General features: G+C 33.6%; 3 protein-coding genes across 3 annotated transcripts; 2 read left to right on the top strand and 1 right to left on the bottom strand.

The window, feature by feature from the left end:
* Positions 1-2,652: 2,652 nt before the first annotated feature.
* Positions 2,653-4,802, bottom strand: LOC120133367. Its single transcript, XM_039149964.1, has 3 exons — positions 3,744-4,802; positions 2,877-3,188; positions 2,653-2,832 (listed from the first exon to the last, which is right to left on the bottom strand). Exons 1-2 carry the CDS (start codon positions 4,437-4,439, stop codon positions 2,904-2,906), a joined length of 981 nt encoding a protein of 326 aa, XP_039005895.1. The 5' UTR covers positions 4,440-4,802; the 3' UTR covers positions 2,653-2,832; positions 2,877-2,903.
* A 16,467-nt stretch (positions 4,803-21,269) lies between these two features.
* On the top strand, positions 21,270-22,416 carry LOC120133369. The gene has a single exon (XM_039149967.1). It carries the CDS (start codon positions 21,301-21,303, stop codon positions 21,811-21,813), a length of 513 nt encoding a protein of 170 aa, XP_039005898.1. The 5' UTR covers positions 21,270-21,300; the 3' UTR covers positions 21,814-22,416.
* On the top strand, positions 21,301-22,416 carry LOC120133368. The gene has a single exon (XM_039149965.1). It carries the CDS (start codon positions 21,829-21,831, stop codon positions 22,411-22,413), a length of 585 nt encoding a protein of 194 aa, XP_039005896.1. The 5' UTR covers positions 21,301-21,828; the 3' UTR covers positions 22,414-22,416.
* Positions 22,417-23,573: the final 1,157 nt, after the last annotated feature.

The following is a 23,573-nucleotide window of genomic DNA, read 5'->3' as shown; positions in this document are numbered from 1 at the left end:
TAATATGTGGGTCTTGACTTGATTTTGTAGGTGTTGCAAACCAAGTTAAGATTGCGGATTATATTGGTTTGGGGTGTGGTAGAATTCCTAAAGAAAACAAGGTGTGAAAGCACTTTGTTTTGGTCACCGCTACAAGCCATTTGTCCCTAATTAATTACCTCCATAAGAATTACAACACTGTACTACTGCTTTTTGTGATTATGCTGCTTTCTTTCTTTTTATTGGAATGATGCTTTCATTGTACCGTTTGTGTAGTCTTTATCATTATTAGAGAGAGTTTGTTTATTTATGTTGTAATGCTTGGCTTTCTTAAAAGAAGATGATTCTCTTCTCTCATATGCATTGCCATTAACCTTAGTGAAAATTAATGTATGTTATATGTTTTCGATTTTTATCGGTTACGAATATTTTTAAAATTAAAAGATGACAGAACTATCACATAACAACACTGAGGGTTTAAGGCTGCTTTCGACCTGGGATTCGCTTTTTTTTCTCTCCTTCTTATTGGTTCGGAAAGTGCTTTATACAAATCTGAGGATTTAAGGCAGCTATGATAAGGAATAAGAGTTTAATAATATGTTATATTATTTAGGTAAAAATCCCAGGAATCTTTATAAGCTTTACGTTGAAGCCTTAAGGCCATACTATATACCATAAAGCTCCACCCTCATTTTCTAAAACAGAGAGATTGTACAGTTTTATGCTATGGAAGGCTTTAAATATTTTAAGAGTTTTTATGTTATTTTAATATTTGAAATTTAATTTTTATTATTCTTTAGACATTGTTCTTGTAACTTTTTATTTAAAAATATTATCCCTCCTTTAAATTATATTTAGCTCTTGATCCAGCAATTATACAAAATAAAATAACTTTTAAAATTTTATACGTTTATAATTCTCATCCATTAACTCTTGATCTTTAAAAATAATAATATCATTAATTGAATAGTATAATTTTTCGATCACTTAGAACTTTTAATGATTAAATAGATAAAAAAAAATTAAAATTTTAAATAAAAAATAATATAAAATTCTAATATCACAAAAAATATGGAATCAACTTTTAAATTTTATTATATTATAGAAAACTTTGGTATATTTAAATCATTACGTTTAGTCATTGCATGGCATACAAGAACACACCATGACTAGTTGCTCTCTCTTTTGTCTTCGAACTTCTTTTATATTTTTATTACTAGTTGTGGCACCAATCTGTTATTGATGGCTGATTGTCAATATTTTATTTTTTAATCTCTTCTTCCTCTGTAATCTATCTGTATTATTTTTACTTAATTGTTTTTTCTTTTTTCTTATGAAAGTAATAGATGATTTTTGCTCCTTTTATAGTATTTTTTGTCCACTTGAGTAACTTGTTTTTTTTCCTTCAATTTCTGAGATTGGATGTGACTCTATCTCTCCAGAGATCCAGATGACTAAAGATAAGCACACACAATCACTAACGATAGGTAGTCATTGAATTGTGGTAATGCCAATTTGTTAACAAGTCATTATTGTATAAATTCAAATGGTGTTTAATTGGATATCATATTGATTTATCCCTTCTTTAGATCATCAGACTGGATATTGATAGATCATAGTTGAGTTATGATAATGTTAATTTGTCTACAGAGCATCATTATTATATGCATTTTCTATATATTGGTATTGTTGTGTTTATCATCATAGTGAATAATGGTGTTTGTTTGTATATATCATTTGTATGAGTTGTATGGTTGAGTTTTTTAATCCGTTATATTTAAGTCTTTTTTATTCTTAAATAACTAGTTTATGCACTTTGATGATTTTAGGAAAGATGATGGGCTTGTGTGATTAATTTATTTTTATATCTTTTTACATTTCTTCCTTATTTAATAAAATTAACTATTAATAGTAATAAAAAAACACAACTAAAAAATAAAAAATAGAATAAAAGTTTAGAATGGAGAGATAGTTGCGGTGCGAAAAGGCAAGTATATTCATAACGTAGAATCACATAGGATTCTCTTTTATTGACCTATTCTCTCTCTAAAAGTTATTATGCACTGGGTTTCTTTTAAATAAAAAAGCAACAATATATTCTTTAATGTTGTAGCTTACTCTTCCCCTCCATTAATAAAATTCATGGCTTGAAAATAAAATTTATCTTCCAACTCGACGTGTTCGGGCTACCCTCCCAATTCTAAAGAATTTTGTGAACTTGGATCGACATGGTCCAACCTAATAATACTTTTAAACAACAGAATGGGTCACTATGTTTGCTCCATTTTATCATTGTTTCTTTCAATAAAGTTTTGGCCCAAACATGCTCTCTCAGTTGCAACATACATGTTTATTTATGATGATTTGTGTTTCGATATTCATTGGTTTATATAACCAGATCTTCAATTCATTCATACAGTCATATATGATGTTCATCTGTAACTTACGTTCTTTACATGTTTATGAAATTTTGAGACTTGAAAATTTCCGAAATCAAAAACTGTGAAGTCAACATAAATCTGGTTTGCAGAGATCAATCCAAATCGGTAAGGACAACATGAACTACAATCGTACGATGTTATCCATGCATGTTTTATCAGATCTATATGTTGTTTTAGGCGCAAGTTGTTTTGTGATGAAGGTAAAGCTCAGAAGTTGTTATCAAACAGAAAATGCAACCAAATAAACCACATAAATATGTTGGAAAAGATGTCTAGTTTCCACAACAATCTGAACAAAGACCACTTCTTACTCGTAATTTTCTCTCTACTTTCTCTTCTTAAGAGACACAAATACTGCAGAACAATATCGGGATCGTTTTCAGAACATAATCCCCAAGAATAATGATAAGAAAACTTGTAACCAAAAGAAGAGGAAAAAAATCACAATATTAAGTATGCGTAAAACTACAAATCGAGCTGCTTTTATGTACCTTCCTGCACAGCTTGCTGTGCCCACTTGATGGTCGACCTGGCCAACGCATCCATCGGATCAATACATTTCTTAAGAAGTGGATCATTCTGAGGCAAAAGATTGCGCATGTCATCGGATGCTAGGATAACGGTGTTAACCGCCCTCACCAGAAGAACTTGGAGAGCAATTCTCAGTAGATTCCGTGCTCCTTCCATGTCATTTCTATTTAGAGCATCCATGGCCGGGATTACAGTGTGTTCCATGGTTGCTTTATCTGGCAGCACAACCTCAAACCCCTACATGCACATATTGAAGTAACAAATAAGGGCTCACAATTGTCAAAGCTGGTATAATATGGGTTTAAGATTTTTTGGGTCCGAAAGTCTTATCGACTTAAAGGTCCATAACTAGTATAATAATGAAATCATCTGTCCATTACCTCGGCATCCTTTTCTCGTACCAACAAAAATGCACAACTAAGACTTGAATTTATGACCAAATTATCAATATTGAAAATCTTGGTTGCAGTTGAAGAGACCAACTTGCCTCAGTCATGAACATAAAAAACATACAACGTTAGTCTTTATTTTGAACCTTATAGATGGTCTAATCATATTTTCAAAATCAAAAGCATTCAAAGCAAATAAGGTCAACCATGAATGATCTTCTTACCTAGCTAAAATGTTTCTTCTTTTTCTTTAACTGAACAATTATGATCAGTTTTTTAGTTTGGTACTTGGAACTCAAATTCTCCTAGTATACATTCTTTTCTCAAACAGGACAAGAACATATATACAAACATTTTCCCTAGATGGATGCATTGAGCTTACTTCCCAGGGCAGAACACTTACCTCATCCTGCAGTTTCTCTTGATAAAACCCTGCTTTTAGAGTTGCATCAGTGCCAAGTACTCCTATTCGCAAAGGGCTCCCGGCTTCCAGCGGCTTCAACTTGGCTTCCTTAAGCTCCCTGGCAACACACTCGCCAATGTGAAGGGAATGAACAGAACATCCCTTAAACACTTCATAATGCCATGAGTGTGATATATGACAAGGCACTACAATGCAGTGAGCTCCTGATTTCTCGAGGAAATCCCTTTTACTCTGCAGATTTTCGACAATCCGGGTATTATTGAATTGCGAAAGTTCATTTCTACTGCAAAGGGAAGAACTTTTCTCCAGCGATGAAAGCTCCCTATTCAACGCCGGATCAGAACAAACAACAAATGGTATGCATTTCTCTTCGTTCTCTTTGCTGAAATGCACTAATTTTCTCAAGAAATTTAGAGTAGAATCAGCAGATAAGCCTCCAATTATTCCCACAGTATTAGGAGCAGTAAGCAAGGACCCACCAGAGCTGCTTAAAGAAGTAGGGTTTTTCCTAGATTCAGGAAAGTTCCCACTTTCATCAGTGTGTAAGATCACTGAAGAAGGGGGCATAGCAAGAAGTGGATTCAACCTTTTATTACAAAGGTTTCTCTGCCTAATTATGCAGCCTGGGTAATAAGATGGGCAATTCAATGACATTTGCAAGCTTCTATCCAACATCTTAACATGTAATTATGTAAAGTATCAAATTAATCATACATCGAAACCCACCTCTAGTATTTCTCCCAAAATTTCTATCTTCTACAACCAAACCCACTTACAGAGCCAGCTAAAAGTTCAATTTTGAGCCTTCATAAACATCAACAAACAAAAAAACAACCTCTTTTCTCCTTGTAAGTTTAATTCCCAAAAGGCAAAACTGCTCTAACAAAGCAAATCCGTTTTAGCAACCCAAACAGAAAAACAAAACCCAGGAACTTTTGTCATTCTATGATTCTAGAGTTCAAAAAAGAACAAAAAACCAACAAAGGCAAATTGAATACAGAAACAAGAGAGAGAAAGAGAGTTTGAAAATGTGAAGACTGTGTTGATGTGTTACCAGTGGTTTAGAGATGAAAAAGGAGTTTACAGCGAGTGGGGAAAGGATCTTTGTGCTTTTGGGGTATAAGGATTACTCTCTAACACACATTTTTCTACTATATTAGAAAGTTGAAAGAAAACCAAGTATGCCCGTCATCTTGTGCTTGTAGTCTGTAGAATGTGCAATTTGGTAGGCTCGCAAGTGGTGGGGACCTCGTAGCAGAGGCCAAATTGAAAAATATGTGCACCCAAAATTTTGTTGAAAGAAAAAACACTCTAGTAAATGTAAACGTGTGTTAATTATAAACACAATATTAATGTTGGATAAACTCTAAGTTCCAAGAGAGGAGTAAGAAGACAATATTATGGATGTGTGTTAATATTAATTCATTTTACTTATAAAAAAATAAAATAAAATAAAAATCTATTAAGTGATTTTAATAATAAAGAAATTATCGTTTTTTTTAAAAATCTTGAATTCGAATAGTTGCGTCTGCAAAGTGTATGCATCATCAATGGATTAAATTTTTTTTGAATAAATATTATCTTATAATCACTTTATACTATTAAAAAAATAAAATGAAACAATTATAAAAATTTAACTGATTTGAATTTTTTGATATATTCTGCAAGACAACATTTTAATTATATACATTACATTTTATTTGAAATATTATTTTTATAATATTTTAATTTAAAGGTGGATAATATTAATAAAATAAATAAATAATATAAAAAATTGAAATTCTAAGATAGATACATACCGACTTTGTTGGGTTGAAGTGTAGACTTGCAAATATTGTTTGTTCCCTTTACTTATCCGAAACATATTTCACAGATGTCACCCATTGTAGGGTAGTTCTGCGGTGCGGTGCCTAAAAAACGGCTAATATACGGCGTGATCGGTTAAACAAGTGACCGGTTAAAATTTAGACCGGTTATGTTATATTATTTAACCAGAAATATTATAAAGTACAATAACATACTAGGTAGTGCTTATATAATGTAATAGGTAGCGCTTATATTTACCTATTTTATAAGTAAACCGGTATATTTATACCGATAGCATTGTAAATTTACCTATTACATTATAATATGTTGAAAGTGTCCATACTTTTTTATAAAAAGGATCGATACTTTGTTTAAAGTTATGTAATTTATGTTTCATTTTTTTAATAGTGTTTCATGTTTTCCACCTACAATATGAATTTAATAATTTCATTTACACAAAAAATTATTTGATTGTTTTGATATTTTATAAAATAATATTTAGAATTTTTAATTTAATAATAATATATATCGTAACGTAAAAAATAAATCATTAGACGCTTATAATTACTAAATTAATATCTTAAAACTCACTCAAAAGATAACCTTAAATTAATGTTTTCCACAGTGAAAAAAGTATAGGCACTTTTATAAAAAGGATAGATACTTTACAATATAACCACTAACTATTACATTATACAAACGATATCTATTACATTATATAAGCGCTACCTATTACATCATATTTTTACCTATTATATTGAAAGTGTCCATACTTTTTATAAAAAGGATCGATACTTTGTTTAAAGTTATGTAATTTATGTTTCAATTTTTTTTAATAGTGTTTCATGTTTTCCACCTACAATATTAATTTAATAATTTCATTTACACAAAAAAAAATTATTTGATTGTTTTGATATTTTATAAAATAATATTTAGAATTTAAATTTAACAACATTAACCAAAGATAATAATAAATATGTAATATATATGTTTATTGTTTTTAATTTAATAATAATATATACTGTAACGTAAAAAATAAATCATTAGACGCCTATAATTACTAAATTAATATCTTAAAACTCACTCAAAATATGTATATACATAAATATGTAGTTATTGTATATACCTAAATTTAATGATAATATATACTTGTAGTTATTGTACATACCTAAATATGTACTGCGAATTTAATGTTGTACCCACCCTTTAACTACCACTACCAATGACACATCCTATTGAAAGTAGCACGACTGAAACATGTTTTTGAACCTTTGCTTACATCTCCATCAACTCCTGGAGCACTGAACTTGCACAACAAAATTTTACGATGGATAATACTGATGTAGACAATGTTAAGCCAACCGAGGAATGCCATGAAGTACATAATGTTGATGAATCTGACAGATTGGTTGGTCAGCTCTTCTGTTCACGTGATCAAGCTTGGCACTTTTACAAGGGATTCGCACGGGAACATGGGTTTAGTGCACGTAAGGGAACAACACGGCTTGACGTGGAAGGGAATGTGAAGACACAAGAATTTTATTGTTCCAAAGAAGGGTTTCGAGTATCAAAAGTCAATACTGTTGATCGTCAAGGTGCTCATACGCCAGTCACAAGAACAAGATGTAAGGCTAGAGTTGTAGTTACAGCAACAAATACAAACGATCAGTGGGTTATAAGTAAGTCTGATCAGAAACATAATCATGCATTGTGCACACCTGCTATGACACCATTTATGCGTTCTAATAGAGCTGTAAGTAAGGCTGATATCGATGAGGCAACAACATTGAAAGAGGTCGGTGTTGGCACGTCACAAGTAATGAACTATTTAACGCAGCAGGCAGGGGGCTATCATAATGTTGGATTTACAGATAAAGACCTCTACAATGCACTTCAAAGAGGTAAAGCAAAGGAAATCGTCGATGAGGATGTGAATGCGCTTATTGCCTACTTTGATTATAAGAAACATGATGATCTCGGGTTTTTTATGACATACTCGGTAGACGAATCGGGGGCATTGTATAATCTTATTTGGTCGGATTCTACATCGAGATCGGATTACACATGCTTCGGTGATGTAATTGCGTTCGACACAACGTACAAAGATAATTTGTATGGTCGACCAATTATGCCTATTGTTAGTGTCAATCATCACCATAACACAATTGTGTTTGCCAATGCCATAATCGCTGACGAGACGTCTCAATCTTTTGAGTGGGTGCTACAGAATTTTTTAGAAGCCATGATGAATAAATCACCTATTTCCGTTGTAACCGATGGGGATAGGGCAATGCAGAGGGCTATCAAATCTGTTATCCCTTATGCTAAGCACAGATTATGTTCTTGGCATCTTTCTCGCAATGCACAAGCTAACATTGGTGACCCAAAGTTTACAGCAGCATTCTCAAAATGCATGGCTTCCTGGTGGACAACCAAGGAATTTGATATTCAATGGCGTTCGGTTGTTTCAGAATTCAACGTCCAAAAGCATCAATGGGTGATTGAGAAGGGAAATACACGACACTTATGGGCACAAGCATATATAACCGGTCATTTCTTTGCCAATATTCGCTCAACACAAAGGTGCGAGTCTATGAATGCTTCACTAGCTATTGCACTGAAACACAATAAGACATATTTAGATGTTGTTCGTGCAATTGAAGATGGAATTAGTAGAATGTGTATGAACGAGTTGAAAGCGGATTACTTAAGTTCCCATACGAAGCCCTTCCAGATCACAAAACTGGTCGACCTTGAAAGCCATACCGCTGCGATTTTTACCCGCGAATCTTTTCGTGTGTTCCAAGATGAACTTATACGGGAGACATTGTACCGGATTGAGGCAGAGATTAAGTCCTTATCAGATGAATGTCAACATTATATTTTGTCAAAGTACGCAGAAAAAAATAGGAAATTTGAAATTAGTTTTGATTCTCATACGAAAACTCTAATTTGCTCCTGCAAAAAATTCGAGACCGTTGGACTTCCGTGTCGCCATCAACTTCACATTTTGAAGCAATTGAACTACACATATTTGCTCGGGACTTTGATTCAAAGTAGGTGGACTAATGATGCGAAGGCTTCTGCACCCAACTATGTTGATTTGAATGTGTCTCCAGAAGTGATGCAAATGGCAAGGTTCGCTGCTCTACGTTCAACGTCAAGTGGGTTATGCTACATTGCATCAAAGACAGACGAGTCTTTCAAAACCGCAAGAGATGAGATGAAAAAACTAATAGAAGAATTAGAAAACTCGTTTGGTTTGAATCATTCAGTCGACCAGAGCATTGTAGTAAACAATGTTCGTGACCCTCAACGAAAACAACGCAAGCGAAAAGAAGTGCCGAAGAACAAGGTCGAGAAGAAAATTAGGCGATGTGGGTACTGCAACGGTGAGGGACATAACAAACTAACATGTCCTCAAGTCAAGCTCAGTTTGAGTACAAGCACACAGCCTACATCAACTGATTTTTTCGAAGACGGAATGGAATGACAACGATCTCCATATATCGTAAGTATCAACATGACTCCTATTGTATGTACATATAAATATTTTGAATGAAGGAAGAAAAACCGCGTTACTTAAAATTACCGACACTTTTTTAAATGGTATCGACACATTTTTCTTCCAATCTGGACATAAAGTACCGACACAATATTAGAAAGTGTCGATATAGGTTGTAGACCTGTTCGCTCATAAAACCGGTATATTTATACCGGTTATATTACAAAATTATCTATTACATTATAAATCTGGGTTCCGATGTGTAAATGTCGACACTTTTTTAAATGGTATCGACACATTTTTCTTCTAATCTGGACATTAAGTACCGACACAATATTAGAAAGTGTCGATATAGGTTGTAGACCTATTCGCTCATAAAACCGGTATATTTATACCGGTTATATTACAAAATTATCTATTACATTATAATTCTGGGTTCCGATGTGTAACTGTCGACACATTTTGACAATGTATCGACACATTTTTCTTCCAATCTGGACATAAAGTACCGACACAATATTAAAAAGTGTCGATATAGGTTGTAGACCTATTCGCTCATAAAACCGGTATATTTATACCGATAGTATTGCAAATTTACCTATTTTAATATAATATGTTGAAAGTGTCCATACTTTTTATAAAAAGGATCGATACTTTTTTTAAAGTTATGTAATTTATGTTTCAATTTTTTAACATATATATTACATATTTATTATTATCTTTGGTTAATATTGTTAAATTTAAATTCTAAATATTATTTTATAAAATATCAAAACAATCAAATAATTTTTTGTGCAAATGAAATTATTAAATTAATATCTTAAAACTCACTCAAAAGATAACCTATTACATTATATAAGCGCTACCTATTACATCATATTTTTACCTATTATATTGAAAGTGTCCATACTTTTTATAAAAATGATCGATACTTCTTTTAAAGTTATGTAATTTATGTTTCAATTTTTTTAATAGTGTTTCATGTTTTCCACCTACAATATTAATTTAATAATTTCATTTACACAAAAAATTATTTGATTGTTTTGATATTTTATAAAATAATATTTAGAATTTAAATTTAACAATATTAACCAAAGATAATAATAAATATGTAATATATATGTTTATTGTTTTTAATTTAATAATATGTAAGTTATGTAATAGGTAGCGCTTATATTTACCTATTTTATAAGTAAACTGGTATATTTATACCGGTTATATTACAAAATTATCTATTATATTATAATTCTGGGTTTCGATGTTTTTTCAATCGACACTTTTTTAAATGGTGTCGACACATTTTTCTTCCATTCTGGACATCAAGTACAGACACAATATTAAAAATTGTGAAAACTTTGTTGTGGATATCATCGAAAACAATGCTATAGTCATGTGTTTCGATACATTTGCAAGCAGATTTAAAATACATTAGTATTGATATTTCAACAATCCTCAAATGTATATGTACACATAGAAGCAAATATGGAATAATTAATGAAAATATACACACAATATAATCACACCAAAATATAAATACACAAGAATGTTCAAATAATGTACCGACAAACAAAATTAATCTGATGAAAAAGGGTTATTTCTAACGAAGTTCGGAAAATTAGAGGCCTTCAACAAATTTTCCAAATACTCTCGTATGTTTCCGCCTTTTTCTGAGGACATACATAAATAATGTCAATTATCAAACTAATGAGGTGCAATTTTACTAACAATAAACTAAATTCGCATAAGCATGAATAAATTTGTGTCATACCTAGAGCATTGTCGTTCGAATGGGAAGAAGCGTCAAAGGTATGTGGACATATGTAATTGTATTTCTATATAAACACATAAGTTGTTAAAATAATCAATGTCTGAACACCTGTTCAACTGGAAAAACATATTGCATAAATGCAACTTACCGGATTATAAATCATTTTTTCCGCTGAATCATCGACCAAAAGTGTATTTAGCTCGTTAAAATCTGGACACGCGTTCCAAACATCATTGAGATCTTTACAGTAGGTAACAGAATCGTATGTTTTGCATTTTTTTTGATCTTGTTCAGAAACAGTCGAACATAAATATGTAGGAATCATAGACAACGAAAAGTCAGCAAACTGTAATGACATTCATCTTACCCACACGAATAGAAAATGCTCAAAAAATATAGGTAGTTTCTCAAGTACACGGTCGACGTTATGCCTGAGATTGTAATCAAGTTTGAATGTTAACATTCAAATGTATATTAACGATTTTGACTACAGTAATTCAATTGCTTCAAACATGTTCTAACCTCATCTTTGAAGACCAAAGGGCAACAACAAAATTGTCGACACAAAATTGCATAAATTCAAATAATCCTCTTCTGAGGACAACATCTACAACATGAAGAAAATGAGATTAAAGTTCTACGCTTATATGTTAAAATAATGATACCAAAGAATAGAATTAAAACCTGCAGGCAGTCTCGGGATGTAGGCAAGGACACCATTGAGATCAAAAATTAAAAGTTTTCTTGAAGGCGGCGTTGCAGACACGATATACTTGTTTGGATCATCATCATCATCATCATCATCATCATCGTCATCATCTTCATCGTCAGCTTCATCGTCATCATCATCGTCATCTTCATCGTCAGCTTCATCTTCATTGACCGCTTGGTTGTCCACATCTGTTAAAAGAAAATAAAATACAATTCAGAACGTGTAAATGTTAAGAAACATAGATAATGAATTACCTAACTCGTTTGATGTCGTTGACGTAATTCGTTACGCAACATGGAGACTTCATGTTACAATGATGAAATATCGGATCGCATTCCACTCACAAGGGAATCAATATGCTCCCGAAAATTGACAATGTATTCCATCACGGTCTTAATTGTGACATCCTCTGCAACTGGAGCTTCTTCCATCATTGCGTCTCCACTTGGTTGCTCTTCTTCATGGCCAACGGGGTCCATTTCCTCCCTCTCTTGATCTAATCCGACCTCCTTGACACGCTTCCAACCGAGTTTTTCAACAAAATCATATCCCGCTTTTTTAATAAATACCATATCAATCTTGCGGGTTAATTGAACAGGGGCGTCATGCGAAAAATCAACTTCCTTCTTCTTCAACAGATGGGTGATGACACATCCATATGGTAGTGTAGTTGAAATTGTTGCTCCCTTTGTGACCATATATACAATTGTATTAAATATGAGTTTTGCAATGTTTGGAGCCGTTTTGGATTTATACTTTGCTATCCACCAATAATCGCTGTCTCGAAGCGTTGAATGTTTTCCCCCACTAGGCCGGATATACCATATGAGCATTTTGTGAAACACTCCCGACTCTACATCGAGGTGAATTGGGCTATTTCTAGCAACCCGTTTAATTGTAGACCAATCTACACCATTTTCATCTGAATCCCCTGTATTCGCTACACCTAAACCCTCCGCAATAGTTTCTGGAGATATATATATATCCTTCCCCATGACATGTGTATTAATTCCTATTATATTAGTCTTATTAGGCTCGTGCTGTAAGGAAGCATTGTTGTAGAAGACTCTAACTAGGTTGGGATAATATCTTGGTTCTACACCAAGGAATTCAAGCCAACCCCAAGATGTAAATGTTGATTTAAAACTAAATGCATATTTATCATCAAACAAGAAACCCAGGTCAATGACACGTTCGGGACGAATCTTCCTTACTTTAAAACTCGTATGCCATCTTTGTTTCTCCATATCGGATCTAAAGTTCAAAGTTTCGAAGGACCTGATTTCCTCAGAAGAATCGTTTGTTACAGAAGGAGGTTGTGGTTGAGAAGAGCTTTGAGAAAGACCGCGCTTCTGACGCTGACGTTTTGGAGCCATTTTGGTTGGATGCTATTACAATGGAACACAAACACATTCAGGAAAAAAACTCCAATATAGAAATCAATCAAACCCATAAAATATCGATAAATTTACCTGAATATCTGATCGTCCCTTATGATAACGCTAGAAGAAAGAGGAAGAGTTATCTTATGTCTGCTTGCCTTTATGTTTAGGGTTTCTCGATTAAGAGTACTATATATAGTAAACGGTGGAAAAACACTTGATATTTAAATTAATATCGACACAAACTAAAAAAGTGTCGACACATTATTTAGACATATTCTCTCATAAAACCGGTATACTTGTACCGGTTAGATTGAAAAATTACATATTACATTATACTTTTGGGTTTCGATGTTTTTGGGATCGACACTTTTTATATATGGATCGACACTTTATGGTTGCACCCTGTTTTCCATTCATTCTGGACAAAAAATATCGACACAAACTAAAAAAGTGTCGACACATTATTTAGACATATTCTCTCATAAAACCGGTATACTTGTACCGGTTAGATTGAAAAATTACATATTACATTATACTTTTGGGTTTCGATGTTTTTGGGATCGACACTTTTTATATATGGATCGACACTTTATGGTTGCACCCTGTTTTCCATTCATTCTGGACAAAAACTATCGACACAAACTAAAAAAGTGTCGACACATTATTTAGACATATTCTCTCATAAAACCAGTATACTTGTACCGGTTAGATTGAAAAATTACATATTACATTATACTTTTGGGTTTCGATGTTTTTGGGATCGACACTTTTTATATATGGATCGACACTTTATGGTTGCACCCTGTTTTCCATTCATTCTGGACAAAAACTATCGACACAAACTAAAAAAGTGTCGACACATTATTTAGACATATTCTCTCATAAAATCGGTATACTTGTACCGGTTAGATTGAAAAATTACATATTACATTATACTTTTGGGTTTCGATGTTTTTGGGATCGACACTTTTTATATATGGATCGACACTTTATGGTTGCATCCTATTTTCCATTCATTCTGGACAAAAAATATCGACACAAACTAAAAAAGTGTCGACACATTATTTAGACATATTCTCTCATAAAACCGGTATACTTGTACCGGTTAGATTGAAAAATTACATATTACATTATACTTTTGGGTTTCGATGTTTTTGGGATCGACACTTTTTATATATGGATCGACACTTTATGGTTGCACCCTGTTTTCCATTCATTCTGGACAAAACTATCGACACAAACTAAAAAAGTTTCGACACATTATTTAGACATATTCTCTCATAAAACCGGTATACTTGTACCGGTTAGATTGAAAAATTACATATTACATTATACTTTTGGGTTTCGATGTTTTTGGGATCGACACTTTTTATATATGGATCGACACTTTATGGTTGCACCCTGTTTTCCATTCATTCTGGACAAAAACTATCGACACAAACTAAAAAAGTGTCGACACATTATTTAGACATATTCTCTCATAAAACCGGTATACTTGTACCGGTTAGATTGAAAAATTACATATTACAGTATACTTTTGGGTTTCGATGTTTTTGGGATCGACACTTTTTATATATGGATCGACACTTTATGGTTGCACCCTGTTTTCCATTCATTCTGGACAAAACTATCGACACAAACTAAAAAAGTGTCGACACATTATTTAGACATATTCTCTCATAAAACCGGTATACTTGTACCGGTTAGATTGAAAAATTACATATTACATTATACTTTTGGGTTTCGATGTTTTTGGGATCGACACTTTTTATATATGGATTGACACTTTATGGTTGCACCCTGTTTTCCATTCATTCTGGACAAAAACTATCGACACAAACTAAAAAAGTGTCGACACATTATTTAGACATATTCTCTCATAAAACCGGTATATTTGTACCGGTTAGATTGAAAAATTACATATTACAGTATACTTTTGGGTTTCGATGTTTTTGGGATCGACACTTTTTATATATGGATCGACACTTTATGGTTGCACCATGTTTTCCATTCATTCTGGACAAAAAAATATCGACACAAACTAAAAAAGTGTCGACACATTATTTAGACATATTCTCTCATAAAATCGGTATACTTGTACCGGTTAGATTGAAAAATTACATATTACATTATACTTTTGGGTTTCGATGTTTTTGGGATCGACACTTTTTATATATGGATCGACACTTTATGGTTGCACCCTGTTTTCTATTCATTCTGTACCAAAAATATCGACACAAACTAAAAAAGTGTCGACACATTATTTAGACATATTCTCTCATAAAACCAGTATACTTGTACCGGTTAGATTGAAAAATTACATATTACATTATACTTTTGGGTTTCGATGTTTTTGGGATCGACACTTTTTATATATGGTTCGACACTTTATGGTTGCACCCTGTTGGCCATATTGTAAATTTGCCTTTTACTTCAAAGTATCAACATGACCCTTAATGTGTATAAGAAACATGTACAACAACATACTGCTAACTTTTCTCATCTCATTCATAATTATATTCACATACAAAAATATAAATCGTATACAAAATTATAAATCTTATAAAAAATTAACCATACATTTACATCATTGCATCCTTTTGTTATTCTTATGTAATATGGCAACTTTTGTTATCTCCTGTCTTCGTTCATTTTGATTGTGGCTTACGAGATCGTTTAATATTCGCGATCGATCCCAGTCTCCAACAACCTATATTCAAATTGTCAGAACGTTAAGTATTGTCAACTACAACATTCAATCTACGACTTTTAACAATTTTACCACAAACGAATTTTTCTATCCACTTACAAAATCACCAGTTGCCCCTGTAGAACCGATCGATTCCATCCACATCATCACATACATGCCGCAATCATGTCTGTTATAAAATTTGAAAACCACACATGTCAATTATGATGAATACTGCATAAATTAAGCTTTCTCTTTGTGATAACATCTCATACCCATTCAATTGCTTATTCTTCTTATGCTCCACAAATTTGAAATTTTTCAATGGATACTTTCCTAGAGATCCATAGGATTCAACCCAAATGCGTTTCTTATTATAAGAATCTAATATTTTAATCTGCATTAAAATAGAAGAAGTTATGATCCAAAAAATTATGCATTATAATTTACATAATGTCCTTTCATACATACATACATACTAATCTCTTAGCATCCTTCACTCTCTGTTTAGCTGCTTCAGTTGTAAACATACTATCATATATTGTTGCAACACGATCTACCATATCCAACACCAACAGATACCAATGTGAATTATGGTAGTTTATTGTGATCATGATCTGCAACAAATTTCACACCCAATTTGACAAAATTCAACATTCTATATCTGAAAACATCATTTGTAATTGGAATGGTGTCTTACCTTCTCACAGTCGGTGAATTTCACATAGTTATTCAGTATGGGACCCCAGAAGCTAGCAATACCCTCAACACTTTCTTTGCTGTTGGCATCCAACGCCTGCTGCTGCAATTACGCAATAAACATTATTAATTTACCGTCTATAACACTACTTATCTCCATTTATTAATTTAACTCACCGCTAAGTGGTATGGAAGGTAGCCAATCATCCGGAGTGACTTCTGAGAATCGTAGCATACTGTCCAGGCGAGCAAATCAATAACCTAACAAAATTAATTACACAATCAGAACATATTAAATAAGTTTTAACATTTTCTACTTTCTACTTACCATACCGCCAACCCATTCCGTAGGCTTCAACGTTGCAACGTCGTATACACTAGCGAATTGATTTCTCATTGATATTACAGAATACCTGTATGAATCATTAGGATTAATATGTTGTCATGAAATATTTAAATATAACTCACAAAGCAATATATTTCACTTACTCCGATTCTAACTCGCTATTCCATAAATAATCACAAATTGCAGCTTCGATGTCATCAATTCCGCTTGGAATATCCGTTTTTTCAACCTACAATTTTGCATACAAATTTTTGTCACAACAACATAATAAAAATCAAATTAAGTTTTCTTTTATTCAACTTACCTTCTGCTTCTTCTTCTGGGGTGCAGGACATTCCGAATCCAAATCTGCTGCTATAACACTCTCCGGTGTATAAATGACATCGACTTCCTTCCTCCTCATTTCTTCCATCTCTTCTTCTTCCTCCTCCCTCTTTTCTTCTTCATATTTTTTCAGTTCATCGTATTTTTTTTCTACATAGCTCTTCATCTCTTTTATTTCACCCTTCAATTGATCTCCTTCATCCAAGTATTTATCAACCACCCCCTTCACCCCCGTAAGTTCACTCCTCAATTCCACAACCTCCTTCACCACTCCCTCAAATTTTTCACCCGTCACCATCTTAATATCACCCCTTAACACCCCAACTTCTTTCACCACTTCACCCCTCAACACCTCTACTTCTTTCACCACTCCATCTATTTTTCCTTCCACTACCCCCTTATGCCTCTCAAGTGTATCTTCGACTCTCTCAAGTTTCTCTTCGACTCTATCAAGTTTCTCTTCGACTCTTGATTGTCTTTGTATGATTTCAAATTGGATTTTTTTGATATCAGCCAATTCAGACATCAAAATGTCGAAGTTACTATGTTTTCCCTCACCGTCGTCCCACTCACTGTCATCCCCCAATACAACCATCCCTCATTTCTTCTCCTCTGCCTCCACTGCCTCCTCTACATCCTTGCCAATAACCTTCAAAATTAAATTACAATATTAAGACATTGATTATATTCTTAATATTATTTAATTACATTTATTACCCTTTCTTGCTTCTTCGCTCTATCCAACTTCAACTTCACCATCACTCTAACCACCTCTTCCTTCCCCCATGCACGGATGCGTGCCACTCCGGTTCTTTCATAAGCCGGCACTGCCTCACAGCCCGACCAAAAATCGAACAGTGCAACCTGCATTTATAATAAAATTTATATTTTTATATAAAAACACAAAAAAGTTATTCAACTCAGTTACCTCTAAGATTGCTATGCACCCTTTGAGGTATCTCTGGATACCCTTTTTAAAGGTGATTATTGATTCAATCAATCTCGAATGGATATATTCAGCCCAATTGAATTCACCCTTCAAGCCTTCATCACAAATGAGCTTCATGTGTTCTTTGTTCGTTGACGTATTACCCGTTGGACAAAGAAAGATACCGACAAGGTATAATAAAACTCTGGCCGTCAGCTCATCCCCAACGTAAGATCCACTTTTTATTTCCTCTTCAATTTCAGCATATGTCACCTTATGCTTCAAACCATATTTGGAGGCAAGTGCTTTCCAGTCCTTACTCTTACAGACTTCTACAACACTTTTGCCTTCATTTTCTACCCCCAATACGGCTGCAGCACATGAGATCCCGAGAGGAAATGAAAAATCACCATATTTAGCAATACATTGACTGACATCAAATTGCGCCATCAAGAATCGACACAATTCCCTCCGAATAGGTCGATCCTTTACTCCTACCAACGATCCAAAACCTATTTCTCCCAACACATTCAACTGACCATTCTCCTTAAGGTGTTTAATTAATAAATTTACCCTTTTAATGCTGTATCTTGTCGACACTTCCTACATTTTTTAACAATATATAATGTTATAGTTCTTATATATTTTGTATCAACGTATTTACAAGTTTAATGAATACCTTATTTTCATGTGCTTTCCTCCTTTCTTTGTATTCTTTACTATCATTCCTTGACTGTGTGATGTAAGGTTCATTTTCAGCATCACTCATTGAATTCCATTTGGACCTCACATCTTTTGTCACCTAATATAAAAATAAACGTTTCTTAATCAATACATTAACACTAAATACTACTCAATGTCAAATTCATTTTACATACCGAACCGCTCTGTGTGCCATCTTCATTCATCCTTTTGCATTCGGCCATACTGTCAATATTTAAAATTTGTAATTAATTTAAAGTTGATCGATACTTTAATCCAATTACCATTTTAACAATAATAACAAAAAGACATTGATACTTACTAGAAGTACATATATCCACCCTTTGGTTGCTTTCGAGTCTCGGCCTCAATTTCAAAGTCATCTGCTCCACCAACAATTTTCCAACCCATTGACTCCATTTTTCCTTCATATATCAGTTTACGCAAATCAAATTATTTTGTTACATACACTTTATTCAATATACAAATATAGGTAATTACTCTTGTGGTAAAACGGTTTTCTTCAAAAGAATTTGAATGGCCACACCAAAATGTGTCGGCACATTTATACAACCTATAATATCATTTTCTACCTATAATATTTAATAAAAGTATCGATATTTATATTTTTCCTTGAATATCACTTTCTACCTGCAATCGGTCCCAAATGCTTCTTTACTCCAAAACCCCAAACAACACATAAAAACCCTATCGCGATTACTGTAATAATAAAAAATTAGGGTTTCGACAACATACTTTTCGATTCGACTGCAGCAACAAACAAACAAACTTCGCTTTAGAAACGCCTTCTGAAATGCAGCAACAATTACGCTTCGATTTCAAAAACTCGTCCGTTCTATCTATTTTCAGAGGATATTTAGCTTATATTTTCATCGGATATGTTATTTATATTTAATCGATACAAATACAAAAGTGTCGATACTTTTATGTCAGGTGTCGATACTTTCGAAAGGATAATTACCTATTTCTTTGAAAGTGTCGATAATTTATTACACGTACTTACGAAAGTATCGACACTTTCAATATATCCGGTATCATTTTACCGGTTTTATCATTTTGATACTGGTTTTATCATATTTTTACCTGTTATATCGTTTTGGATCGATATATTTTTTTTAAAGTATCGACACATTATAGGCGCTAAAACTGCTTCTCTTTTAAATTCACAAAGTGTCGATTCTTATATAAAGTATCGACACTTTCAATATATCCGGTAACGTTTTACCGGTTTTATCATTTTGTTACCGGTTTTATCATATTTTTACCTGGTATATCGTTTTGGATCGATACATTTTTTTAAAAGTATCGACACTTTATAGGATTTAAAATTGCTTCTCTTTTAAATTCACGAAGTGTCGATCCTTATATTAAAGTACCGACACTTTAAATGTATCCGGTAGCGCTTTACCGGTTTTATCATTTCTATACCGGTTTTGTCATAGTTTTACATGTTATATCGTTTTGGATCGACACATTTTTAATTTGGATCGACACGAACCGGTAGCACAATTTTTTAATATTTCTTCATGACTTAGACCTACTTTTATAAGTATGGACACTTTTATAAAAATGATATATACTTTTTTTAAAGTTATGTAATTTATGTTTCAATTTTTTTTAATAGTGTTTCATGTTTTCCACCTACAATATTAATTTAATAATTTCATTTACACAAAAAAGTATTTGATTGTTTTGATATTTTATAAAATATTATTTAGAATTTAAATTTAACAATATTAACCAAAGATAATAATAAATATATTTTCACAGTGAAATAAGTATGTACACTTTTATAAAAAGGATAGATACTTTACAATATAACAAGTAAAAATATGACAAAACCAGATTCATTATGACAAAACCGGTAAAATTTACTTGATATGTTAAAAGTATGGACACTTTTATAAAAAGGATAGATACTTACCGATAACCAAAGTTTACCGGTTACCAAATTTTTTAATAGTTTTTCATATTTTCTACCTAAAACATTATTAGTTGTCAACATAATAGGTACCGCTAAACCGAATTTATTAAATACATTTTAATGTATCCGGTAATACCGTATATTAGCCGTATATTAATCCGCCTTTCCTGAGACAATCCCCCATTGTAAGTTGAAATCAAGCATCATTAGTCTCACTACCAAAACTTTATTATTATAAAAATTCTTTTAGCAAAGTTTAATTAACATCTTATCTTAAATAATAGGGATCCCAAAATCTAAATCAAGTTTAAGCTATTTAACTGATTAAATATTTATTAGTAATTTAATAAGTATTCAAATTTAGGTAAAATAATTTCATTTTGGATCTATATATATATTTAATTTAAATTAATTTATTCAATAAAAATATATTAGTAGTTTTTTATTTTAATCTAATATGATACAAAGGTTCATATGAGAAGATGCTTATTCTGTTTCTCTTGCCCTTTGGGAACTTCCAAGAACCATCAATTTATGTTTTAATATGAATAAAAGGTACAAGGAAAGGAAACAAATCAAAATCACATGTGGGGCAGATGATATTGGTCACGCAACTCAATGCCATGTGGTCCAACAATTTACCCTTCAATAATTGCCAACTATATACTCTCTTCCATGCCTTGCATTTCACAAAAAATTTCACCATCTTTTTGTTTAGCTAGAAGCAATGTGGGGCAACCTTCCCTTTGATGTTCTAGCTAAGATCTTCTCCTTCCTCTCCCCAGACTCCTTGGCGCGTGCCAGGTCTGGTTGCCGGCATTGGCACGTGTGTGTGGAGACCTATCCCATGACTAACTCCTTCACCGCACTGCCGCACCACCACCAAGCTTGGTTCTTGGGTTTCCCAGCTCGCAACCGTGGCCAACATGGTTATGTCCATAATCCGGTCAACGACAATCGGCACATGCTCTCATTCGACTTCTTGCCCGACCCGGTTCGACCCATTGCATCTATGGGTTCCCTCATCCTTGTAAGACCAACAAATTGTACAGTCCTTCGGTTAGCACTATGTAACCCTTTTACAAGGCAATTTACGTACCTTCCAATGTTGAATACCACTAGGAGCAATCCGGCAGTTGGCGTTATAACATTAGACTCGGGCCAAGATCGTCCAAACCCACACTTTAGAGTTTACGTGGCAGGCGGGATGTCTAAAGTGCCACATGGTGGTGCCACATAAGAATCCAATTTGGATATGTATGACTCGGTGGATGACACATGGCACGTAACGGGGTTTGTGCCGATGGAATTTGCAGTTAGACTAACGGTTTGGACACCAAATGAGAGTGTCTACTCAAATGGGGTGATGTATTGGATGACTTCAGCCAGGGCCTACAGCATAATGGGGTTTGAGATCAGTGCCAACACATGGCGAGGAATTGGAGTTCCGATGGCAGACAAGCTCGAATTTGTGTCGCTGTTGTGCCACAATGGTGGCTTGACGCATGTGGGTGGGACGAGTGTAGGAGAGGCATGTATATGGGAGCTGAAAGATGGGGATAGATGGGGCTTAATCCAAAAGGTGCCAATGGAAATGGGGATAAAGCTTTTAGGTGGGCAGAGTAGTTGGGGCAATTCTAAATGTGTGGGCAGTGAGGGTGCCATTTGTTTGTATAGGGAGCTTGGATCAGGAACGGTAGTTTGGAGAGAAATGAAAGAAAAGGCAACATGGGCATGGTTTTGGGTTGAAGGGTGTCATTTCATAGGTGGCAAACAAGTGCAAAATTTGCCAATTAAGGGCGTCTTTCTTCGCCCAAATCTTTCTCCGTTTGCATTTTGAGGATATCAAGTGGAGCCAATTCTTTCAAGTTCAGCTTGCCAATTCCTCCACTAAGCCCTGTTTAAACAAACAGTGAGAAGCCGGTAAGGATTCAGTAGTTTCTTCATGATATAAAGCTTGCTAACCGGAAAAGGCAACCCACCCATGCAATGTATTTCTTGGCATCGGCTCGTTTCAGAAAGTGCACCGAGTGGCAGCCAAAATTGGTCATTGGAATCATCTAGGGATCTTTTGGAGGCACCATATCCTGAGAAGTGAGAAAACCAAGAAGTTTAGCCATTGCAATCTAGTTTTCAGTGACAGATGCTTCTCAATGCTTTGTGAAAAAGAAAAGAAGACCGCCGGTTTCAGTTTAACCGTGCATACCCTTTCATTCAGTTCTTTGTAACACCTACAACTGAATCATGATCTAATGGCCTCCGTTTTAAATTTTAATCTTAGAAGGTTCGCCATTCGTATTGGATAAACCTAGATTCCTAACTTCTTATGGTAAAATGTTTAATTCATATGAGAAGATAGACATTACCAATTTCACATCAAGGCTTAATTGTGACATGATTAATTTCACAGATTTAGAATGATCTATGAAATACTGCTCCTCTAAATCACTTAACTTCTTACGGAAGTTCATGAAGCAATCCAACCTTCCTGCCAAATCTCGAATAATTTCAGCTCGGGTGGAGCTGTATAAAAGTTAGCTGCTGACACTGATAAACGGAACATCAACATGCAAATTAGCAAGAAATAGTTCCTTTTGGAAATTGCAACAAGTGTGAGATACGTACACATATGCCATTAGGCAAAGCTTGTTTCGAATTAAAGAAAGGCGGTGGATGAGTGCTCCATAGTGGTCAGAATTTCTAGCTGTTTGGATTTCTGGTCAATGTTGTTGATTGGTCCAAGGTTGCAATCGGAGAAGGCGAATCAAGTAAAGTTCAACTCAACTCGATAAGTTCGCGAGCAACTCATTATTTTTTTATTATAATTATTTATAACTTTGTAGTTGATTTCTAAGAAATAGAGAGTGAAACCAGAGTTCCTAAAAAAAATCAATTTCTTTCAGCACCATAAATTATCAATCACAGATGAGACACATAATGGAAGTTTGTTATTCTCAAAACTTTGAATTGTTTTTATTCTCATTTCTAACACGTCACTAA

Source organism: Hibiscus syriacus, unplaced genomic scaffold (genome assembly GCF_006381635.1).
Source record: "Hibiscus syriacus cultivar Baekdansim isolate YM2019G1 unplaced genomic scaffold, ASM638163v2 tig00110579_pilon, whole genome shotgun sequence".
Taxonomy (NCBI): Eukaryota; Viridiplantae; Streptophyta; class Magnoliopsida; order Malvales; family Malvaceae; genus Hibiscus; species Hibiscus syriacus.
Note: the sequence above shows the minus strand (reverse complement) of the source record. Positions and strands in the feature narration are given on the sequence as shown.